Source organism: Emydura macquarii, unplaced genomic scaffold (genome assembly GCF_026122565.2).
Source record: "Emydura macquarii macquarii isolate MOO-44397 ecotype Brisbane River unplaced genomic scaffold, CSIRO-AGI_Emac_v2 contig_1253, whole genome shotgun sequence".
Classification (NCBI taxonomy): domain Eukaryota; kingdom Metazoa; phylum Chordata; order Testudines; family Chelidae; genus Emydura; species Emydura macquarii.
The window spans coordinates 20364698-20389950 of record NW_027131390.1 but is presented as its reverse complement, the minus strand read 5'-3'; the positions used below and the strand labels follow the sequence as shown (position 1 = coordinate 20389950).

At 42.5% G+C, this 25253-nt stretch overlaps 1 protein-coding gene across 1 annotated transcript in view; it reads left to right on the top strand.

The window, feature by feature from the left end:
* The window catches only part of LAS1L (LAS1 like ribosome biogenesis factor), a 60682-nt gene that overhangs the window by 15338 nt on the left and 20091 nt on the right, over positions 1-25253 (top strand). The window contains exons 8-12 of the mRNA XM_067548302.1: positions 12301-12386; positions 13440-13655; positions 14459-14597; positions 15255-15640; positions 18846-18990. Of these exons, the coding sequence (XP_067404403.1) occupies positions 12301-12386; positions 13440-13655; positions 14459-14597; positions 15255-15640; positions 18846-18990 (972 nt within the window). The remainder of the gene's footprint in view (positions 1-12300; positions 12387-13439; positions 13656-14458; positions 14598-15254; positions 15641-18845; positions 18991-25253) is intronic.

The window sequence follows — 25253 nt, the reverse complement described above, 5'->3', positions numbered from 1 at the left end:
TTAGAAATATAAAGAATGTCACTGCACCCCTCAACCTGGACATCATAAATTGGTTGATTTTCTTTTAGGTATCAGTTGCAGGAGGATCCTAAAAGATTTGAAAGAGCATTGGATGGTGTATGCCCTTCAGTTCAGGTGTAGGGGGCAGCAAGGAAGAAAGCACAAAGATGTGAATGTGAGAAGCTGACAAATGGGTACTTGAGGCTGGCATCATTGGGGCAAGGGGAAACACACTAGGGGGCAGAGTGGTGAAAGGTTTTGATGGTGAGAACAAGATGCTTGAATCTGATGTGAACTGGAATCTACTGGAGAGATTCAAATAGGTGGTGATGCATTCACATTAGAAAAAGAAAGTGAATTTAGTATGTTTCTAGTTATGACAGAATTGAAGCAGACCAGCTTTGCAAGTAGGTCTGATCATATATTGCAAATATTTCCTAATGCTACCTTGTCTGTGCTCTTGTCCATTTGAATGTATCTGTCCAAGGTTTTGTGGTAGGACTTTTTGGGAAGCAAATATAGAGGAGAGAATAATCATTGCACCGACTGAAGAGAGTGTCATTTGTCTGGAGAATCCTACATTGTGTAGCTTCTCTTCACATTAGGACTGTTACATAGGCTCAGTTTATTTGTTCAATTAAGAGCAAGATGATACTGTAAAACATCTTGCAGTATTCCTTAATGGCTGTTTCTCTTTGTGAAAACCTTGTGGTTGTCCCCCACAAACCCTAAAATCGAAAGTTAGCAACTTGTTTGAAGTGCTGCTCCAGTTTTGGTGTGCCATCAGATGACTCTCTCAGCTTTTTCTCTGTTCCCTACTTTTCTCTCTCTGCTGTATGAGTATACCGGGTACGTTCAGCACTTAAAGTGCATTTCCAAATGCTCCCAGAACATTGTCTGGTGTTTAATTAGTCTTTTCCAAAATACTTCACTTGACAATTTGAAGCTGTTTATGCTGCTGAATGGCTTTTCAGAGGCTGCTGTCCTATTTATACCCCAAATATCATTATATGCTATGGGAGAGGTGGATTTGTGTCAGCCCAATTAAAAATGTTTGGAACTGATGAAATGCTAAGGAATTGATGGCCTTAGGGTTGCAGACCTGAGTGCTCAGAGCGCTGCAGCATTGGTTCTCTACCAGTGGCATAGCAGAGCTGCACTAATGTTTTCCCTAAATTATTTATGTTGCAAACTCTCTTTTTAAAGCACATCGTGCTGTATCTTGCTGTGAATATTTAACGTGGGCGCTTTAGAAGAATTCTCATGTGGTTTCTGGCTGAATTCAGCATCTCATCAGTGCTTTCCTCTTTGCTAGCACTGGGCAAAATAAACTGTGGCTGAGGGGGGTGAGATTTTATGAGCAAGCTCTTTCGCTTAAATTAGCTACTATACACAGGTCTGGGCGCACCAGGAGGGGGTGCTGTAGAGCAAGAAAGCAGGAAAGGGAGTCCTCTTGGAGTTAACTTGCATTCAAGTGAAAGTTTTTGTGTTGCTCTTGGTTACATTGGCAGATAGGTGTAGTGACACCAACTCATCATACTGTAGCTCCTGGGGATATACAGTAAGCATCTAGCAATGCTTTAGAGAACAGGCAGAGTGTGAGTGAGACTAGAAGATGGAATATCATCTCTGCTACTTCACAAGACACATCTGTAGAAATCACCACAAAACTAAAAAGCAGATTTCTTTTTCCAGCTCCTGATGTTAATATATTTAACTGTTTTAACTTCTGATAGTCAGTTTTCTTGGTTTGTGGCGACCTGGATGGCTCAAGTGATCAGGAAAGGGATATAAAGCCTTTCTACTCCAGGTCATTGGTACCAGTCTGGCCCGAAGAACTGATTAAGCCATGACTTATAGCTGATGGCTGTCTGGCCTGTGTGAAATGAAGCAGGCAAGTGGTCAATTGTCCACATCACAGCTGGCACTAACTGGTTGCCCTCCTGACAGTCTCTGGTTGAGGATTGAATGGACTATGGAGTCTGAACTCCTGTTTCATTCCGAGAGGGTGACCATCTAGAGAACAGAAGCATGTTAGCAGAGACCTGTGTGTGTGTGGGAGGGGTAGTTGGAGGGAAGAACAATGACAGGAGTGCATTGTTCTGCTCATGAAGTCCCTAGTCAGTGCAGTTCACAACGGAAAACTGAGGTCCTTAGTCATTGTTAACCCAACACCTGAGACAAGCGCTAAAGGATTCATTTGGACACTAACTAGTTTCAGAAGAACTAGATTTTTCTAAGTGTGTTTTTAAGTGCTTGTCTCTGGCTCTCCCCTGCCTTGCAGGTCAGGGCATTATTTACCTCTGCACAAATGCTACCAGATCAGAATGTTTGTGTTAAACCCTCTTTACATGGGTGTATGTGACATGGTAGGCTGCAAAAGCAGTGAAGAATTAGTGTGAGTGTATGTGTGATAAATCAAACACTAATAATAGATCCACATATGGAAATCATGGATCTAGGAGTTTCTTGTCAGTCACCTATACAGGATAAGATTATGGTGAGAGAAAACCTTGTGGCCAGGTAATTAGCTATAAAAGCCATCCAGCCTAGGTTTCACTTCCTCCTTTCACTGTTGAAATTTCACTTCTGAAAGTTTCCCTTGGAGTTTCAGAGCAGTGATGTGGTGCAGTGACTAGATGACTGACAATGTGGCTTGAGCATAGCCTATGACCTAAAGAAGTTTTAATAAGGTGGGGGAAGTACCTTCAGTTTAAACTGTCATGCCCCTTCACTCCCTTAAAAATACATGCTTGCATAATGTGTCCCTCATAGCTTTATTAATCAAATGTAATCAGATGCCATTACTTGGCTGTCTTTATTGTTGCATTATGTAATGTTTACTAAGTCTTCAAACAGTGAGAGCAGGAAGAAAGAAGGGGGAAGTGAGAGTCTGCGATTGTAACAAGGATTACAGCTTGTGGCTTGTGTTCCAGTTCTCTGAGGTACTTTCATGGGATAATGTGACCACTGGGGTCACTTGTGATGCCATGAAACTGGCTGCCCTGCTTTGTCTGAGCTGTTAGGCAGGGAAACTCCAGCTCATGGCAGCCGCCTCTGGAAGATGAGATTGCAAAATAACAATGCTCCACGTGTAAAACTAGCAGAACTGGGGCGTGTAGCTGTGGTGATGCTGGAGAGAGATTTTGGAATTGTAATAAACTGCCTTAGACTTGTTTTCATTTTCTGATATTTTCCTCCAACCCTTTGAAAATAAGGAAATTTATTTCCTGTAAATGCTGGTTGCACAATTCTAGACTTCTGTCCAAATCCCTTTTGTTCATGCTTGGGCACAGGGACAGGACAACTCCTGGATGGACCTCCTAGCAAACATTGGCCCTGCCGTCCTACAACTTTTTCCCTAAGTTCCCCATAGTCATGTTGCCTTTCAGCTGACACAGTATTAACTGTGCGCGCTATACCTGCTCCAGCTACCTAGAGAGAGGCATCAGGGGAGACCCAGCCTCCATTCCCCACATTCCTACATTGGCACCTATGTACTTGCATACTCTGGGGTCAGCATCCATGAAGAGCAGGCTAACGGCTAGAGTGGAGCCTATTGCCTAGGGCACTGGGAGGACTCCCGGTGTTATATCCTTGTTCCCAGTCTGGGGGAGAGGTGGCAGGTTCTTCTTCCTTATAGAGGAAGAGAGCACAGCCCAGGCATGGGAGAATGTGGGTGAGTCTGCCACTCGATTCTCTTCCCATGAAGCACAAGATGAGCAGAGCCATTCCTTTCTCTTCCTCACTCCACCTCAGAGGCCAGAATAAGCAAGAAATTAGCCAGATGAATTGACTTTATTCTTCCCTATAGGGCAGTGTTTCTCAATTGGTGTTCTCAATTGGTAACTCTGTTAGGGTTCCGCGAGCAGCTGTTCTCTGCGCCGCCGAAAAAGGGAAGATGTCTCAGATTTTCCGGCGGAGGGTATCCAGTGTAAGTGTAACTTAAGTGAGAAATGCTGACCTTTGCTTATTTCGACATTTGAAGACTGCTAAGAGTTTGGGGGGTTCCGCAATTATTTATGGAGTTCAAAAGGGTTCCGTGGCCAAATTTAATTGAGAAACACTGCTATAGGGGAAGGAGGAGTTGAGTTGTGAGAGAGAGTGAGTCTTGGTCTGTGCATTGCTGCTCGTTTGCTTTGGTCAGTACAGATAGAAAGCAGAGAAGACAAAGTGTAGAGCAGAGCTTCCTTCCTGAACCAGTCCATGCTATAGCTGAAGAAGGGCATGCTGGGCCCTGAAACCTGATCATATCTTGCAGGGGGTTCTCTGTAAATTGTAACTGTTTTATTTTTAAATCACCAGTGTAAATGACAAAGCATTGAATTTCAGAGTTTGCACACAATGAATTTTACAAGTAAATTTAGTCAACACCCCCCCGCCCCCAAAAAACCCCAAAAACTTGAAATTAAGATCAGGATTTGGGGGCACTTTCATGCTTCCCTGGCCCTCTTTGAAATGGTGATTTACATAGGGCTGTACTAGTGCACCATGTGGCTCGTTACGGGGGTTTTGTTACATTTTTGTAATGTTTTTTGTAACAAACTACCTGAAACAATGGGTGTGCTGGTAACATTTCCCCATAATTCTACTCACCACTCGCTGTTTAGTGCCAGGGTCAATGGGAATTACAGGCACTTCACCTGTACTGGGCTTGGTTAATCCTCCCACCACGGTGCTTGTGCCTATCTTTCAGTGTCAGATTCAGAGCGCCAACCCTACCCCTTCTCAATCCTCTACTGCCCAGTCCTGTGCAGGCCCCAGAGCAGCTGCAGTGGCGCTCATCTTGTCTCATCTCTGGATGGTACTCTGCTCTCACAGAGAACCCATGCTGGGCACAAAACAACTAATTGCAAACAAAAATTTAGGATGTCTTTTTTTTTTGTTTTGTTTTGTTTTTTTAATTTTATCATAAAAATGTTGGGGTGGGCAGTGGATCTTTATCGTCTGAAAAACCTCACCCAGTGGAGTGTGGTTAGTAAGCAAGCGTGCTGACACACTAAATTCCCTGGGATAGAGGACTGTACTCACTTTACTGAGAGATAGAGCTGCCACTGCATGGAGGCATCTTTCTCATCTAAATTCTTTGAAAAAGGGATGTATGTTAAAGCATGCACAGTATGGCAAGCCTCATGCTCACACCAAAAGCCATTGGTGTCTGTCTAGCTCTTCTCCCTGATGCGCCCCCTCCACTCCTTCTTGAGAGCCTTTAAACAACCTCCTGCTTTCCATCTTGGAGTCCACTGTAGAAAGGGTGACCAGCAATTGACTGAAGTCTGGGCTATTTCATGCAGCCATGCCCTCTGGGACCCTGTCCAGGTCCACTCCCATGCCTGGAACCTACAGGGAGAGGCTCAAGAAAAGGGAACTGCTAGTGCGCAACAACACAATCCTACAACATGAAATTGGCTTTTTACTTCTGTCAGCAAGTGCCAGCCAAAAATGCTTGATGCCCATCATAATGGACTCTGGCCCTCTAGGCAATAGATTCTGGGGCAATTTATTATTTCCTGCCCTGGTATCTACAGATGTTTGTGTGTGAATGTAGGCTTTGTCCCTTACACTGTATGGGCAAGACAGAACTTCTGGAAACAATATTTGGAACAAACCAAATAGAGCAGAATGTAAATGGCTGTAAAGATAGATATTGTGTTCATTTATGTATGTGGAGCCATGAGGCACAACTATACATGTGCTGTAAAAGTAATCTGCTGAGCACCTATCAACTGAAAAATCAGACCCCTTGAATGTGTCTCAAGCAGCACATCTACAAACTGAGGCATCAAAACGTCACTAGTAACCATTGAAAATCATAAGTTGTATGCATGTTGGCCTGTAAAACAGAAGCGTACTGCTTTTCACCCATCTTTCCTGTGGAACTGAGTGGAGTAATGGGACGGGCCACTATGAGTACAGATACAGTCATGTTCTCAGAAATGCTCTGTGCGAATGCATTGCACTGGCTTGCTTTAAGTAGGTGAGCTAGCTGGGAAATGAACCACTGGAGGAACAAATGCTGCTGGAATCTCTTTGCTGTGACTTGTAGCAGACATGATCAAGAACTACCCCTTTTAGGGATAGGAAACTGAGGACAGAGATGTGAAGTTGCTTGATGGAGGCCATGTGATATGCCAGAGGGGCAGAGCCGGAATTGGGATTCTGGATCATCTGATTTCCAGTCCCACGCTTGGTCCATTAGACCACATTTCTTCTCATTCTATCTTTATTACAAAGTCCAGAGCTACCAATTTATAAAGAACAGTATGGGCTGTTATATTTATAGTTAAGGGGAGGCTGTACCTATTTCCAGCTGCTGGAAATGATGCTCTGACTGGAGTGACATTTCTCTTCCTCCTACAGGCTATCTTTGAGAGTCTGGAGTGATTAAAAGCATCTCTCATAAAAGAATCCTTCCTGTGTCTTTTGCCTTTCTTATTAGCAGTAGTACATTACGATATTAAAAATGAAAATAAGACCCTGTCACACTCTTGTTTCCATTGATCTTTATATAGCAACATCAATGCTGTAGCGTAGCATAGGTTCCTATTGGGTAATGCCAATGGATCTCTCCTCTTCTGAGTGCAAACCTACCTCCCTTAATTGGAGTTGTCTGTAAACTGCAAGTGAATGGCCAAATAAGCCACCGAAGCATTCAGGATAGAAATAAAACACCCTGTCCCTTACAGCGTCTGTCACCCAGTTTGTAGTTCTGCCATGGATCTGCCAATTGCCTTTTGACACCAATGAGAGAGAGAAGAGAGTGATATTTGGATGCCAAAGCAGCAATGAGAACAGGAGGAGTGCTTTATGACACACATACCGTTACCATAATAAAGTACACTCTTGCTTAACCCAGGCTTCAAGGAGCCAACTGGAACTGCTCTATGTTGTGCAGGTTTCTGGCAGTGCTAGAAATACTCTGTTAGTCCAGGGAAGTCTAACTAGTGCCACAGGTACTACAGAGATTGCACCTCCAGGTAGCCTCTGGAGAGAGACTAGTTCTTAAAGAACGGCCATGCCTTGCTCCCAGGAAGAGGGGCATCTCAACAGTTTCCGGTGAATTTTTGAAGATGTTTAAATTAAAGAACTGGGGAAGAATTTTTGCCTTCATTTCGAAACCTACGTTTTCATAGTTAATTCTTAGAAAATGTGCTAATTTCCTGGAGGCTAGAATATGGAAACTGGCAATTGCTGTATTCTGTTTCAAGGATGCTTGTGTTGGATACTGCAAGAATCTACTCTATCACCCCTCTTATTCAGTGCATGTATGAGGAGAGGCAGTGAGGAGGCATACACTGAAGTATTTTCAGCATGCTGGTGATGCCCAAGCTTAAATTGCTATCTCATCTGTTCTGAAGAGTGCAGCCAAATGCATTTGCTGGAGTTTAGATACTATGGGCCATGGATGAGAGCGAGAATCAGAGTATTTGGGTGAGGTTCCTCTCACTAGCGTATTATGCATTTGAAAATGGCTGGTTTGATATCAGTGCTGTATTTTTAATGCTGTCCTTTGTGTGTTACCAAATGCCGGACTTGGCAGAAGCCCTTATTCAAATAGTGGATAGCCATAGGAATTTATAGCTGGACCCACTGCTGCTTCTCACTGCCAAGCTGCAGCTCAGCCTCTCTGAACCAGAGGCTAAATGAGTTTCCTCTGCCTCCCTCTTCAATTACACCAAGCTTTGTACTAACAATTGCACACCATCTTGATCTCCTATGCTAACCATGGCTGCTGGTTGGATGGGAGGCCTCCAAAGTACATCCCAGCTACTGAAGAAAATGGCATTGGTAATTAACTAGGGGGTGCCCTTCTTTTGACATTTGACCTAGTGTCTTTAATATTGTGATAGGAGATGCTGTTCTGCCAGAGGTTCAAAGATGTCATCTTTCAGATGAGACTCAATACCACAGGCCCAACTGCTTGTGGTCCTTCTGGATCCTGGTTGTTAGACCTCTACCATGCATTATAGACAGGGTGGATAAACATCAATGTTTTTAAAAAAAAAATTGGAATTTAAAATTTAAATCAGATTTTGATTAAAAAAATCAAAATACTAAATTTCTCTCTCGTTTAAAAAACAGTTACAATTAAATCTCATCACAAACATGCTACACCTACACTTACGGTCTCATAAAAATGAATGAATGGCTCTAGTCTGTCCAGCCTAACTAGCAGCTCTTGCCTCTTGAAAATTCTGGGCTTTCATTTTCTGTTTCTCAGTAGACTAAAGTCACATGTGCAAAGAAAGACACAGGCTGGATAGGATTGTTGTTCTGGGCTTATGTGGTGGTGGAACTGGGCCAAGTAAGGCAGAGGAGTTAGTTAAGACACTGTCAAAGACAGAGAGACAAAGGATGGAGGCAGAGTAGAAAGGAACAGCAGAGTGGACTGGAAAGAAAAAGGGAAGACGTTATTCACACACAACTGCCTATATTCCCCCACACTTTTGCCACAGAAAAAATGTCATGGCTTCTGGGCATAAGAGAGACCCTATCTGGGAATATTTTGAAGAAATTCCTTCCCTGGGTAAAAAAGGAAAATGTGTCAAGTGTAAGCAGTGCAATAAGGAGATGCAGGGCTTAGTTGCAAGAATGAAACATCATAATGAAAACAGCTGATTAGGAGAAAATGATGTGGATGAAGATGTGGATATGTCTGAAGAACAATGTGGATCAACTGGTTAGTAACTTAAATAATTCACTTTGTAATGCATCGTTCTTAAAGACTCTATGCCTTTTGGTATAAGTGTGATTTAACAAGTAAATTCCAAAGCTGTTCGCTATGTTAGATGTTGCTAGAAAAAAAAGTTTAACTTAGATTCTAAACTTAGTTAACTAATTAAACAAGCCATAAGGATTAGCTATCACCCAAGTATATGGCACAGAAATCTGCAGTAAGAGAAATCTAGAATTGCAGTTGCCACTGGGTGTCACTTTCTTATTTTATATTGCATAATACATGCCCCTTATTTTGGAATATCATGGCCACAGACCATAATGGTGATGCCATAAGTCTATTCCCTATTTTATTTCAGCATAACTCAGCTTTCCCAAGGGAAGCCCATCCTATACTTGTCTTCTCAGAAAAACAGACGTGCCAGTGAGTTCTATGGGGCTTACTCCAAAATTAAGTGCACTCTAAGTGCATTCTTAGCTTTTTTGGTAATCTGGAATTGGATCTGCATCTTTGCTGAAAAAAAATGTAGATGATTAACTGAATAATAGAGTGAGAAGAACGACTATTCAAAATCATTTTTGAATTTTGTTTCAGGATTCCATTTAAGCATAAGGTACTTTGTGACTGTCTATCTGCAACAACTTCAGAGTCATCCATTAGTACTTTTAGCAGCAATGCTGCATCTAAATGTATTTCAGACAACAAAGTATCAGTAACAAGCAAAAGATTTCAATCATCCAGTAAAACCACCACCATGGATGGTTTTGTAGTAAGGACCAGCAAATATCAAAAAGACACTATAGATGAGGAGATTCCTTGGTTCATTTATGCCACAAATTCTCCTTTCCGCATGGTTACCAAACACTTCATTGACATGGTTGAGTCCTTATGACCAGGCTACACTCCACCTGGTAGAGCAGACATTGGTGGAAGGTTGCTTGATATAGTGTATGAGAAGGAACTTGAACAGTGAGCAAGAAATGCTGAGGGGAAATTTGCCAGTTTAAGCCTTGATGGGTGGAGCAATATACACAATGATCCAGTAGTATGTGCCTGTGTGACAGCAGACGAGGGGGTTGTATATCTTTCAGAAACAATAGATACATCAGGAAATGCTCACACAACAGAATATTTAAAAAGTGGCAGTGCAAGCTGTAATAAACTGTGAACAAAAATTCAACTGTCACGTGCGCAGTTTAGTCACAGACAATGCTGCAAACATTGCAAAGATGAGAAGATATTTAGAAGAAAAAATGGAAGGATGCTCCTTAGTAACATGGTTGCAGTGCCCATTTAGTGCATCTTTTAGCCAAAGACTTAAGTACGTCTTCTCCAGGAATAAAAGAAAATGTTGTTGAAGTCGCAAAATACTTCTGTAACAACTATTTTGCTTCTGGCAGCAGGAGGATCCAAAGTAATTCTCCCTCAAGATGTTTGATGGAATTCTGTGGTTGATTGATATGAACAATTTATTAAGAACTGGCCTACCTCATAAAACTTTGAAGAAAACTGTGATAAAATAGATGGAAGTATCTCATCCAAAGTATCTAATATGCATTAAAGAGGAAAGTAGAGGATATGCTTCGTATACTGAAGCCTATATCCATAGCCTTAAACAAACTTCAGAAAAATTGTTGCTGCATTGCTGATGCTGTTGAAATTTGGAAGGCACTTCAAGAGACCTTGAAGAAAGTAGTACCTCACCAGAAAATTAAACTGCAGGCAATAAAGAAGCGAATGGATCAAGCACTAACTCCACCTCATTTTCTTGCGAACATTCTCAACCCCAGATATAAAGGTAGATGCCTAACTTCAAAAGATGATGCTGCCATGGCATGGACAAACATCTCAAAATCACTCCTCAGTTATGCCAGTCATAATAAAATTCAGGCCTGGACGGAACCATTTAAATAGTACATGTTTACTGATGTTTTGAATAAAGTCCCTCCCCTGAATTGGTGGAAATCATTAGCCAGGCACCTTGAAACAGAGTTCCTTCAGTTGCTAAGCCAACTTTTCACAGCAGTAGCTTCCTCTGCAGGCAGAGAGAGAACATTTTAGTCATTTGGTATTATTCACTCAAAGCTAAGAAATCGACTGGGAGTTGAAAAAGCAGGAAAACTCGTATTTCTGTTTGTCTATGAATAAAAATGACAGTGGGAGTGGGGAAGATGAGAACTAGTTGTAGAAGTTTTAAGGACTGCGTACGTTCAGTGTTGTGATGACTTGTCTGTTAAAATTAATAAAATTTGAAAATTAAAAATTTAAGAACAGCCGCCAGCTGGCAACTCAAGAGACTGCTGCAATTGCGAATGTGAAACATTTATGTAATATTTAAGATTTAGTTTAATAAAATGTGTTGTGTGTGTATGATTTAGTTCTTACCATTCCTAATGTACTGCTGCAGCAACTGCAGCTTGACACAGGTAATGAATATTATGTACTATTTCCTAAATTAATAAAAATCAGGTTATCTAAAAAATTACACAAAGTATACCCTCCTAGATGTTGTAAAGTACTGTATTGAGTTGTAAATTAACATGTTTTAGTAATCAGATTTGCACCATTGTTTAAGAAATATGTTAAGAAGAATCAGTGGAAAACTTGATTTAAATCAGTGATTTTCTCTTGGGGATTTAAATCACCTTGATTTAAATCAATCCACCCTGATTATAGAAAAGAATTGTTTTAATGAAAGACATAGTGCTAAATCCCCTGCACTACTTTTGAAATTTCAATGCCTAGGGATTTTTCCCCCCTAACAGAGTACAAGTGTTAACCTTAGCGTCCTGGCCACATTCTGGTTTGGAGAATTGTATTTCACCTTCAGTTCCAGTTGGTGTCTCACTCCCACAGTGAAGGTGGTATAGTGTTTTGGGGCCCTATTAATAGTCTTGGCAGAACTCAATTTTTATTTATTTTTTAATTGTGATGGGGAAAAAAAAATCAATTTTTATTTTTAGTCAATTTTTAAAATATGTACTTTAAGTTTCTGCAGGGCGTCAGCGGCCTGGCTGAGCCCCCAGCCACCCCGCTACTGAATGGCTCCTGCTGAGGGCTCATACTCCTCAGTCCTGGCTGGGGATCTCTGCTCTGTTCCGCCAAGACTGCAGCCTCCCCTTCGCACCTTGTGTCTGCAGGGATCGTACGTCAGTGGCTCTGCAGCCATTCTGGGAGCCCTCTGCAGCTCCACTGTCATGAGAATGAGTGAGCGGGTCCTGACAGGGCAGAGCAGAAACCCTCTCCCCAACATTCCCAACTGGTGAGCAAGAAAGCAAGTCTGTGATGGGAGGGTTGTACAGGGCTCCCTGCACAGCAGCAGGGCTGGTGACACCCAATCCCTGCTGGTTCCGGGGGGGAGGAGGGAGGCTACATTTGTGCTGTGTATTGATTGACTTTTTTTTCATCAATTTTTGTGAAATCGATATGTAACGACCTTTATCAATTAAAGTCAAATCCTGCCAAGCCTACTTATTAAGCAGCTGCCACATTCCACCACATTTCAGCAGCAGAGGAAATAAATTCCATGTATATAGTGTGTGAAGTATTTTGGGGTCAGGACAAGAGATGCTTTGGAAATGCAAGGCACGAGTGGCACTAATGGGGATTTCTGATTGTTTTAGGGAGGAGGTGGTTGAAGCTCTGCTATATGATGGCACACTCATCCCAACCGTGCAACACCTGGAGACTTTAAATATCAAGTCTGAAGGTTAGTGTCTCAGACTTTGTGAAATCCCTTAAATGAACATTGCGGGGTAAAACAGTGAGTTAGATTTTCATCATACTGAGCCTAAGTTTGCATTAGTTTAGTTTTGTCTTGAAACATACTGTCACTTACACCAGGGCCTACTCTCCCGCCCTCTCTGTCTACTACACGGTTTTGTAAATCCTACCCCATTTTTTTTGGCTGCCTTTTTATTTTCACATCTACTTGCTGCTTCTGTACCCACCACTACAGGCATGAAGGTAGACCTTCCATGTCAATGCTGCAGTTAAGTGGCTGCAAGCAGAGGCTTCCTTCTAAGTCTGATTCTGTGACTGTATGCCTCTCTCTTGCTGTATCCTCCAAACCTATGGGTTTCAGGGAAACCACAGGAATTTCCATTTCTACAAAGTTAGAACTGGTCAAAAAATGTGTAACCACTTCTAGCTGTGACTTGCTTCCGTATTGCTGCTCACAGGTTGAGACACACCATTGATAGACATGAACATTGGCCCCTTTAAAATGCCAATCAAAAGGGTGTTGAGCACCCAAACCCTATTATTTTCACTGGAAATTGGGTGACTAACTCCTTTGGGCCACCTAAAAATTCCCTACCTAACAGGTTCCCAGGGGGCTATCTTCATAATTATATTACAGATGTAGAGCTCTTTAGAGCTGCTCTATACTATGAAGCCTTACCCTATCCTCCTCCTTTTTATAGTATCCTTTTAGGCAGAATAGCTTTTAATTATGTGGGAGTTGAGCTTACAATGGCAAAGCATTAGTAAAACAGAGGTTGGTTTTCCTGTGGCTTACAGCATTAGATCAAGCTTCATATTTTCTGCTTTCATTGAAAGATTGTATTAATTACCTAATTAGCCATTCATTATTTGTCCTATTTCTTTGCTGACTATAACTCTGATTCAGAGTGGGATGCCAGGAGTAATGTAGGGCCACTGAATACAGTATATACTACTCACTTTGGAGCTAGCACTCCATCAGATGTTATGTTCAAACTACTTTATCATTTAATTGTAGTGGTTTTTTTTTTAAACACAGAAAATATAGAGTTGCTGGATTTCAAAATCCCTCGGACGTTTTACTACTTCTGGCAGCCTCTGCTAAAGGGTCTCCATTCCCGAAACTTTACACAGACCCTGCTAGAGAAAATGTTTTCTGACCTGAAGCACTGTTCTGAATCTTCAGAACTCAGGTCTCACTACCTGATCAACTGGATCGCTGAGATTCTGACTGCCAACACCAAAGCTAAAGCCAGTGAGTGAGTCTCTAATTCCTTTAGGTTCTATATAAATGTGGCTTTAAAATCCTTTCCTGTTCAAATGCAAGGAAGGGGAAGCAGATACTTCTTTCAAGTCAGAAGTGCAGGATCCAAACTGTACTGGTCACACTAATTTACTGTAACTTTGAAGATCTTAGTTTTCATGCTTTTTAACTTGCAGTTTCTGAGTGCCCTTCAGTTTATTGTAATATATGGAAAAATGATTTCCAAATCTTATGGGTTTTATCGAGATTTGACAAGTGGTAATCTTCCCTGTAAAGAACCAATGCCCCAGCATGGTATTGAGCAGCACTGCACTGCTAAAGCGTAGTTTTCCACTTAACACAAACCTCTGGTTTAGGTTTTATTACAGATGCTAGTTGGACTTCTCATAATGAGCGGTTCTTAGAAATCCCTGGCTTCCTGTGTTGTGCTCAGTCCACTAGGTCATACAGTGCTACATTTGCAATCCGCTGGGGTTACTTTTGGTGTCCTGACCAGTTTGAACCCCACCATGGATGTTCTCATTTTGTTCTTCCCACTTATACATGTGTTGCTCTTGAGTGAGTTATCTTCCACTTTCTGTCCTGAATGTTTTAGAGTTGCTGAAACTGCCAAATCATTATATGTTGTGGTTCACTCCAGAGGCAGCTACATTCCACAGCTTGTTGGACTGATGGCCTGTGAAGCACATTAACTCTGGCTCTTAAGGGTTAAAGATGCTATAGAAATGTAAAGGATTGATTATAAGAATGTTTTCTACTTGTTGCAAGTCCACTCTTTTTTCATCTTTTTAAAGGGAGGAAGGTGGGACACCCTTCTCAGAGTCGGATGAATAAAAGGAAGCTGTTTCTCCATAGAGTTTCCTTGCAGTGGATAAAGCTCATTGATGAATGCTTGGAAGCTCCCTGCTGGGCCACCCCACACCTCTTGCAGCTGTAAGTGTGGCCCCATCCCTTTGAAAAAGAAAAGAGGGCACAGAAGGCAGATCTTTGCAATGGCTCTGATGAGGTTGCATATGAAGTAAGGTCAGTGAAGGAATCCTAGCCCCAACTGAGCAATCATCACGCTGGTGGAAACCCTTTGGTGTATATTAAACCCATATTGTTCCTACTTTTCTTGCAACTGATGCTACAAAGGAGAAAGCAGCAGAACTTTTCAAGTCTCTCTTTGAAAAACAAATTAAGTGGAGGAGAGAAACTAGAAATTGTTGACTAAAAAAATCCATATTTGAGGTATCAGAAGAGCAATATGGGCAAAGAATCATGACGACAGATTAAAGCGGCTAGTTGATGCAGACCATGTGGTGAGAATGAATAAGGGTTGTAACCTGTGTTTTTTCATGAACATGGTTAGAGGGGAAATTAAGAAAAAACATCAGAATATTTAAGAAAACAAAGAGGTTGAGAGTACATAGGACCTCACTCAGCTTGGGAGTATTACCACCTTTGTTGCTCTGTCCAGTGCACCATCCTGATGGCGAGGGAGGGCTGGTTTAGAAGAGCCCATGTTTAAGAGACTGCTGAATTCCATAAACCTCTATTCTGAAGTCTCTTTTTGCTTGTGATGCTTTGGTTCCCTCCTTCTCTTTCTAGGATCCTGTCAGATATGGAGCCTCCCTTGCTTCCAGATGCTCAGGAGAACCTTCTCTACCTCTCCTCCCTCTACACCCAAGAAGGAGGCTCTCTCTCCAGTCCAGGCTCTTCTTCAGACAGTAGTGGTCAGCCAATTTACACCATCGAGAGCTTACAGTGGAAGGCCAGACAGGATAGTCAGGCCAAAGGGCAAGGCCCGAGGGTGGAAGGGCGAGAAACTTTACTGGGTGGTGTTGATGATGATGAAGACAAGGGGGAGGAGGAAGCTGAGAAGGAAGAGATGGAAGCTGAGCCAATGCCTTTGGAGGAACTTCTTCATGCCGATAACATGGTTATTGCTGAGAAAAGGGCAGCGCTGCATGGATCCATCTGGCAGATCAGTGCAGGTAAAAGTGATCTTTAAGACTTACTCTGGGGCTTTGGTCTCTCTTCGGCACCAACAAATCTAAACTGAAATGCACAGAGACTCTTCCAACTATACAACCTGATTAAGACAGAAGCTTACTTCAAATCCCTGTAAACTGCTTTTCTCAGCCTGCCACTGGTATCCTCTCCCCTCCGTTAGCCTCCATCACACTGGTTACTTTTTACAGGTACACAGTTAATGCTTCATTAACTTTCACCTATCCAGTTTCACCCTCCATGGTTAAAATTCCAATGTATCCGGTTGGTGAAGAAGGTTGTGGGCTAGTGGTGAGCAGCAAAGAAAATATGAACATTTCATGGACTTTGGTAATACATGCTGAAAGTCTCCCCTTATCAGACCAAGAGCTCATTAAAAATGTTCTTTATGTATTTCCAGTGATGTGCAAAGTGCCTTCCAGAAAAGAGCTATGCTGCAGGAAGCTTGCAATATACTCAGCCAGCATGCAAAGGGATGGAATGAGACCAGGAGTTCAGGGAGTGAATAGGGTCAGAGTTTTAAGGCCAGAAGGGGAACTGCAATCTCATCTAGTCTGACCTGTATATCACTGGCCATCAACACTATCCGGGACCCGCACCCTAAACCCAATAACTAGAATTAGACCAACGTTTTATAACACTCAGGAGATTAAATTAATATGTTTAGGGCAGTTTAGCAAGCACATTGTTAGTTCCAAGACCACTTCCCACTACTATTGAACAAGGTTTTTTTATTTTTGAGGAGCTGGGAGGATTTAAAGCTTTACAGGAAGAAGTGTGATTTGTTGAAGATTTAGGTGGTGTGGGGGAGAAACAAGGGAGGGGGGGGAGTGGGGAGAACTAGTGAGTCAGGTCAGGGAAGGCATTCCAGGCATGTTGCTTCATGGAAAAAGATATGGGCAACAATGCAAAAGGCAATTCACCTTTGTGCCCTCACTCAGATACTTTTCCTAAGTACATTATTTTTGGTTGGTCTAAGCAACTACCCTTAATCAAATGGCTGTTACTTCACTAGAGCTGAATGTTCAGATGAGTGGGAGAATAAGGTAAAAGTGAAATGAGCAACTTTTCCATGGTAAGCAGGGGTTGCAAACATTCTGTTCCTATTTTATGGCTGGCTGGAATAGAGAATCTTTTCTTTGCTGTGGTTGGTTTGTATACATGGCTCTGCCAGCCTGGTTCTGTTACATTGGTTCTGCTTCCAGTGGCTTGAGACAGTGAGGGTTGCTCTATTTTACCTTTCTTCCTGCCTCTCCTCCCCACCCCCATTGTCCTTTGAGCAAACATTGTTACTTGGAACATGAAATACCATTTATATTTTTTTTAGATTGATCACGTTCCTATTCTCCCCTCTCCAGAGTGGCAGCCATCCCTTTATCAGGAAAGCAAGCAAGTTTGAGAAGCCTTGGTTTCCAAACGATACGTAACGCACATATCTTTAACTTGGCTCTTGAAACTTAGGAGATCACTTTTGGATTTGGCATTATCTGCAGAACTTTGAATATGATGTACAAACAGCCTCACTACTGCTGTCCAAGGTGGTAGACAGTCCCCTTGAGAGTGTGCAGCCTGTAGGCTGTCAGAAACTGAATAAAGGATCAGGAGGTGGTGGGGAAGATGCAACTGTGCCCATCATTGTTGTAAGAACCTACCAGTTGATAAGAGACTGTGTACTTTCCAAGATATTGCTGTGTTCCCTCTTTTATACATCTCCTCCTCCCAACAGTCATGCACACGAGGTTCTTTACAGGTTATTCAGGATTCCCCTAGCATTTATCTTGCTGCCTTTCTATTCTGTAGAGGAAGTTCCTGTTTTCAATCACTGCTGTATTTTCTTAACACTTTTAGGCTGGGATTTTTAAAGAGGCCTAAGTTCAATGAGAGAGAGGTGTCAAACTCCCATCCTTTTTTTTGAAAAATCCCATTTCGAATCTCCCTTGTCTCAAATGATTTTGTTCCAACTCCTACTTTGTTCCTGTCTTCTGCTCCTGTCTTTGCTTCTGGGAATACTGGCAAAGAGGTTACTGTGGATGGAAACCAAAGGACCAAGCTGCTGGTGGCAAACATGCAGTTTTCTGCTTCTTAAATTGGGGGAATGTCTTACATGTGTACAAGTTGGCTCTTTCCATATACTAGTTCTTGGATTTTTTTAGGAACCAAAACAAGTGCTTTCCCAATGTGTAATATTTAACTAACACACATGGCACTTGGAAACTAACGAAGCCATTCAAGTCAATTTAAAAAAAAGTTAAATTTAAATCGAAGAAATTGCTCTAGAACATGACACAGAAGTAGATCAGCTGAACGTGAGCTCCCAGTGTCATGCTGAGGCTGAAAAGGCTAATGTGGTCCTCAGGTCCTTAAATGGAAATCTCAAGTAGGAGTAGAGAGGTTATTTTATTTGTGCATTTGGCACTGCTGCAACCACTTTTAATATGGGGTGTCCAGTTGTGGTGTCCACCGTTAAGAAAGATGAGGATAAATTGGAGAGTTCATGGGAGAATGATTAAAAGATTAGAAAATGTAACTTTTTGTGATAAACTCAAGGCACTCAAACTTTTAATAAAGAAAATGCTAAAGGATGACTTGATCAGAGTCTATAGATACCTACTACATGGGGAACAAATATTTATGACAATGGGATCTTTAGTCTAGCAGAGAAATGTATAACATGATCCAATGGCTAGAAAATGAAGCAAGACAAACTCAGGCTGGAAATTAGGTATAAATTAACGGTGGGGTAATTAACTATTAGAACAATTTTCCAAGGGTTGTGGTGAATTCTCAACCACTAGCAACTGGCAGAGTAGATATTTTTCTAAAAGATCTGCACTAGGAATTATTTTGGGGAAGTTCTACGGCCTGTCTTATACAGGATGACAAGAGTGGTCCCTTCTGGCCTTGGAATTGGTGATATTTAATAACTCAGAATAACCCAAAATGTTTGGATAAGCTGACTGTGGGGAATCTTTGGCATTTTGGTGCTAGATTGCTCCTCATTGTTTCACATGAGACCCTGACCTTCCTTTGAAGAAGTCAGAATCAAAATTTGGAGATGTTATCCCCAAATGTATGCACATAATTCTTGCATGAGATTTGAAATGCACTAACGGCCCACTTTTTTTTCTGAAGTTGATTTAGGAAGCACAGACTTCTTGTTTGTATCATTACTGTTGTTTCCCCACCCAGATGGAGTGCAGTGGAAAAACTTCCCTCTTGGGAAACTTCCAGGTCAAACAGATGACCCTGATAGCCTCTTGGTGGATAGTTATTCCATGATGTCCATGCTCGATCAGCCAGTGATGAGAGATGGAAGGAACTCCCCCAATATAAAGTGAGTAGTGATGTGGATGGGGATTTCTGCTACTGTGCTATTAAGTATGTGTTATTTATGCCCAGCCCTGCGCCACCACAAGAGGAGTCTGAGACAGCAGTTCCTCTTAATGACTATAGCAGTTTGAGGAATGTGTAATTCCCCCCCATTTGTATTTCATTACGTTCTACTGTAATGAAGAAAGGAAGAAGCTGGAGAGGTTACTTTAAAAAAAAAAAAAAAGGTCAGATTTTTGAGCAAAGTGTTTGTCTGAATCTCACAGGAAAGAGGCAGGGGACAGAGACACCTTTACCTTGACAAGATAAAACAACAAGATATAATGTAGTCCAAATGGTATTCATTTTAACCATTGTCAAATTCATTCAGTGGTGCTGATGAGTAAAATATGCTCTCGCAGCACCCACTGTCACTCCCTCCTACTCAGATACCCTCAAGTTAATTTAAAAATCCAAGTAGTCTGAACAGCAACTCTATGATGTGGTGTGGTCAGGATGATGTGGGAAGAAGCATGGTCTTGTAGCTAAAGCACTGATTGGAAGCCAGGAGATCTGGGTTGTGTTCCTGGCTCTCACATGGACTCCTTGTATGACCTTAGGGAGGTCATTTAACCTCTTTGTACATCAGTTTTTCCCATATTAGCCTACCTTGTACGAAATAGATGTTGAGGTTTAATGCACAAGTGATTGTAAAGTACTTTGAGGTACTCTGGTGGAAGGGACTGAAAGGGAAATTAGTTTTATTGGGGCTACAAGAAATGGATAATAGCAAGAATATATGTTGTAATATAAAACGGTGCTTCTTTAACATAACCATAGAGATGAATATGCCTGGAAATTGGACTGAGCAAACAGTACTTGATTTACTGTTAACAAAACATTTACTAAATGAGTTAATCATCAATTTAGTACAATCCCTGTTTTTCAGTCTCTGGTTAACCAGAGGTGAGTCAAGCATCCCTGATGACTGTTCTCACCACGCTTTGTTCCCCTTTGAGACCTTGTGTATGGTTCTGTAAACTTTCAGAAAATCAGGAATGTACAATGGGACGAAAGTTATCTTTGGATGGCAGTAATGTGCAGACCCCCTGAACCTCATCCAGCGTCTCACTAAGCCTTTGTAGAAAGCAGTGGCAGTCATCTCTGAATGGAGGAATCTTATCCTATACTAATCTTTGTCCTCTGTCTTCTCCCACCAAGGATAATTTCAAGAGAGGTTTGGGTTTTTTTTGGTAATTGCTACCATTATAAAAGCAGCTGCTTTTTTCCTGTCAGAGTGTGTGTTTTGTCAGACAGTTAAATGCAGTTATGTCTGTGGAGAGATGCACATGACAGATAGTCACAGTTTCAATAATTATCCTACTAAGGCAACCAACTCCCGGCAATCCCATATCTGACCCCCCTCCTCTGCCCTTCTTAAAACAAATCAGTGATAGGTTTTTGCTGTATCCTATTGGGGAAGCTATTGTCTGAATATACAGACTGAAATGAATGTTAAGAGTTGAATTTTCAAACCTGTTGCAGCTGTGTTAGAGATCAAGGATTAGAGTCTCATCTGGTATAAACTGAAATAGCACCACTGACTTTAAAGAAGCTACCTATGGGTTGTGTCCAGCCTCAGTGAAGAATTACGGGGTGTGCTGGAGATGATAGTCGTGTTGGAGGAAGTTTTATCTGAATCTTCTCTTCTAGGGAGCGAAGGTGCTCTGGTTAATGTGGAGTTAGCACTTCCATTTTAAGATTGTTTAAATTGATATGACAGTGAAACAGCCTTTCCAAGGCAGAGCGACTGGATTAAAAGGGCAAGTACCACAGCCAAGTTAGTCTTACATGGCAGTGTGGGGGCATAGAAACTGTTACTTCTTAGAAAGCAGATAAGTAAAGTATAAGTAAATGGCAGTCTCTGCATTCCTGCCCCATGCATTTGCTATAGCTACCATACTAAAAACCTCTAGACCCATGGTTCTCAAACTGGTCTGTAAAGCCCATCCTACTTCGCTGGAGAAGGAAACATGAGATCCATGTATTTCCCAGTTGGGGTGTTGGGAGAGCCAGTGGGTCAGAGTCTCTTGCACATCATCGGTCCACAGAATGAACAAGATCTAGTACCATTGCTGGGTGTCTTTCAGGTTATAAAACATACAAACAATTTCTTCTTACCTCAGACAGAAAGAAGCCTTCCGTAAAGAGACCAAGTGGATTGTGGGGGACTGGTTTCCTGTGTGCAATTCAAGGAATTTTGCCTAGTTACTGTAACAGAAGCAGCTGTGGCAATTATAGTTGCTATGGATGAGCTTGCTAGTACAACATGGAATGATACATGTTCATTAGATGTTCCTGTAGAGTTAGGTGACCTTTCTGAGCTGACTCTGGATGATGCTGAGAGTTGCATCAGGTTAGCCCTTTGAGAGTGAGAGCCTGATTCTCCCACTGAAACTCCTCAGTCTATCCCATTATCAAATCAGTCTGCCTCAGTCGCGGAAACCTGAAGAATAATTCTGCGTAAATTCAAAAGTTTGTCTCTCTCACCAACAGAAGTTGGTCTGATACAAGATATTATTTCGCCCACCTTGTCTCAGTTACAGTAAGCACAGATGGTCAGCTGAGTGGAGCCACAACAGTACATTTTTCTTAGTCAGCCCCATGGACTGTGTTGCTACTTGATTGGTCAGGGTGAAATTTGACATTGATGTCTTTGGTAATTTAAAGTGAAGTCTTCCATACCATCTAACCACTCCCGCCTGTACCATGCTTCTTGTTTCCCAAGTCACCCAAGCCATGAACTCTAACCATCCCAACATGTTTCATGTAGGGAATGCAATCACAGGGCAAATCTTGGAATTTAGAGATCTTTTTAAATTAAATCTTTAGATCCCCAAATTGATAGTGCTGGTTATAGAGCCTTTACCCTGAAGAATACAACATCCAGCTATAAAACTAATATTTAGATCAGTGAGATTAGAGATCAGAATTAGGAGCTGTGGTAGAACTTTTGTTTGGTCGCTTTGAGAACAAATGCTCTGATAGGAGATTGGTTGCTTGTTCTTAATAAGACTTTTCTACACAGCCCCACGGTTTGGACTAGAGGGGTGTGAATTTCAGTGTGTGCCAAAGCACTGCTTTGTAACTCCCCTGGATAGATGCTGCAGGCATGAACTAAAAGGTACCTGGTTCACATTAACATAGTTGTGTTTGAAGAGGACTATGTTAACATGAACGAAGTACTTTTTAGTTCTTGCCTGCAGCATCCACAGGGGGGAGTTTCAGCATAGCACTTTGGTGCATGCTGAAGTTCACCTCCCCTCCCCCCCCCCCCACTCCATTCCAAACTGTAGGGCCATGTAGAACAGCAGTTGTCAACTGGGGGTCTGCAGCCCCCTAGGGGACCATGAGCGGAGCAGGCATTAGAGTCACGGGGGTCCAGGGCAGAAAGCTAAAGCTGGAGCCTGCTGCTGGAGCATTTTAGTTTCGTGGGACCTCAGGCAGTTGCCCTGCTTGCTAACCCCTAATGCCATCCTTGGGTTTTATATGCAGAAAAACAGTTGTTGTGGCACCGGTGGGCTGTGGAGTTTTTATAGCATGTTGCAGGGAGCTTCAGAAAGAAAAAGGCTGAGAATCCCTGATGTAGACAAGTGCTTGGTTTTGCTTTACAGTATATATGGAGTCATTGAGTCCTGCTCATGGAGGCTGCAATAAAATGCATGAAAGAATGGTGTGATTTATTAGTCAGGCTTGATTGGGACTTATTACTCTAGATGCCAGCTGCAAAATATGCCCTTTGACTCAACCCTGATAGGCATAATGGACATACTGTAGTTCCAGCCTATTTTCCAGAATTGGTGATGATACAGTTTTTCCAAAGTGTAGGGAATAAAAGGTACCGTAGAATCTCACTTTCTGGGATGCTGCCATTTGCTGCTCTGTATGTGAAGGGATTCCCATGGATAGAAACTCCTTAGACTAGATTAATTAAGAAGTTAAAATATTTGAATTGTATTAAAGTTTGCCTGTAGCTTGATGTAAATGTACAATCTCTCTGCCACAGTTGCACACACTGATTTCCTTTGTTAGCAAAATTCACTAGTGTTGGTGATCTTAGGGGCTTGATCATGATGCATTTGAGATCAAAGAGGGCCTTTCCTGCAAAGTCAATGGGAATCGTCCTTAATAGGCCTTCATATTGAAAGCTGATTACTTAGAACTTTGATCTGGTGCATCTTATTTAATAACTTGACAAGAATTTCTTATCCAGGAGCCGATAATTTAGTATACATTTATAAATGGGGTTTGAAACACTTAGCAAACACCTGACAGCCAGTGGACTAAAATCTACGAGGTGTAGGCTGATATAAAAGACTTGCAGAAGAAGGGAATAACCCAGTATATTTCCCTGACACCTGGCAAATATATGAGGGAGAACAGGCATGAGACATTGCTATGGGGCTCTCCGTCTGTCTTGTTGTCCTTTGCTTCTGGTTGTCTGATACATTTAGAGTTCCTCTTGTCTGCTAGATGAACAGGAAGTTTCAGTCTAGTTTTCACCATTCCTGTCCACTCCCAGCTACTGTAAAAGGGCAGGGGGCATCTCTGCTTTCCTCCTATGCCCTCTCCCCCGAAGAAGGTTGCTACAGCTTCCCACCCTTCCCTTCAAAGTTGCTGGAAACAAGAAAGGGGATCTCTCCCCACCCTTCATGCTCTTACTCTTTCCCCTCCCCCAGTTGCTTTAGCCCTCCTTTCCCTTCCCTATTCACTCCCACCCCTCTACAACACACATCATTAAGGGACAGAGAACACAATCAGAGATTTGCTCATTTTGCTGAAAGGAAGCACAAGAGGCAGTGATTCTCTCTGCCATTTTTTGGGGAGGAAGAGAAGAACAAATATTCAGCACCACAAGTGCCTCCATGCACCAAGACCATGCTTTTAGTCCTGCTGGGGGAGCCACTCCGTGCAGCTGAGAGGCACCTGATGACTGCAGTGGTTCTCACCCCCTGGCCCAGTTGACACACAACTGCGGCCCATGTGATATCCTCAGGGCCACACAGGTAGTACATATAGTGTGTGGCTGCGGCCCGCAGAACACATGGAGAGCTGCATCTGCAGCTCACAGTGGTAAATAGGTTGAGAACCACTGGGTTGTTGTCCCAGCTGCTTTCTGCGCAGCAGTGGAGTTAACCACATTCTGTCACTTTCACTCTGCTCCTGCCAGCTCTCACCTACTCCCCACAGCATGTTTCCTACTTGCCAATATCAGCTGCATTTTTCAAGCCTTGCTTATAAATAAATCATTGTACTGGAATTTTACCAAGTTATCCAACATTGCCTGCGACATCTGAACTGTAGGCATCCTACAGGCAGTTTACAATTTGTGTGATTGTGGAAGGGTGGGACTCACCATTGGTGCACCCTCTCATGGCTGGGTGTGACGTCACAGCTCATCTCTAGCGGCCCTGCTGATTGTCACTCCAGCCTTGCAGTGGTCCATTTCTTCTCAAGATTCAGTCCTTCTGCCAGGTCACACTTAGTTCCCTTCCTTCCAGTGTAACAAAGTCCAACAAGAATTTCCAAAACTTTGCATCAGGTCTCCAGCCTCTGACTCTGGGCCCAGCGGTCATCACTCCTCCTCTCAAGGCTCTGAATTGTCCTTATGCTCATCTCAGGGACTTGACACCACCTTCTTAGTGGCTGGTAGGGAAACACAGTTCCACCCTCCAGTCCAGGGATCCCAGCATGAGCAGCTAAGCTCTGCTAAACACATTGCTGCTATATTCCTGGACTCCTTCCTACCATAGCCTTTCTTCCAGCTCCTTCCTGGGTGCTTTGTAATAAGAAACACCACCCAGAACTTCTCCCCAGAGGGCTGGTTTCCCACTCTGGTGTCAGGGTCAGCTACAGGGGCTTTCTTCAGTCCTGTGTTTAGCTATTTTCCTTCCCCATTGCCTTGCAGGAGCCTTCCTGTTCACCATGGGTCTCTCTGCTATCAAGAGCATGGCCACAAAGTTCTTGCCTCTCTCCCTGCTGCACCTTTCTGTGCCAGACTTCCTCTTTATAGCCATTACCCAGCTGGGCTTCATCTTTAATTAGGGCTGACCCACTTCTAGATGCAGCCAGATGAATTAATTGGTCTTTAAAGCCCACATTAACTCTTCCATCACCAGTGTGGGGTACATACACCACCACATAGATTGAAAAGGAAAAAAACCACCTTTTGCATTTAGAGTTGTGAACTGTTCCTTACAAGTAGAAAGCAGAAATGACTTTAGACAC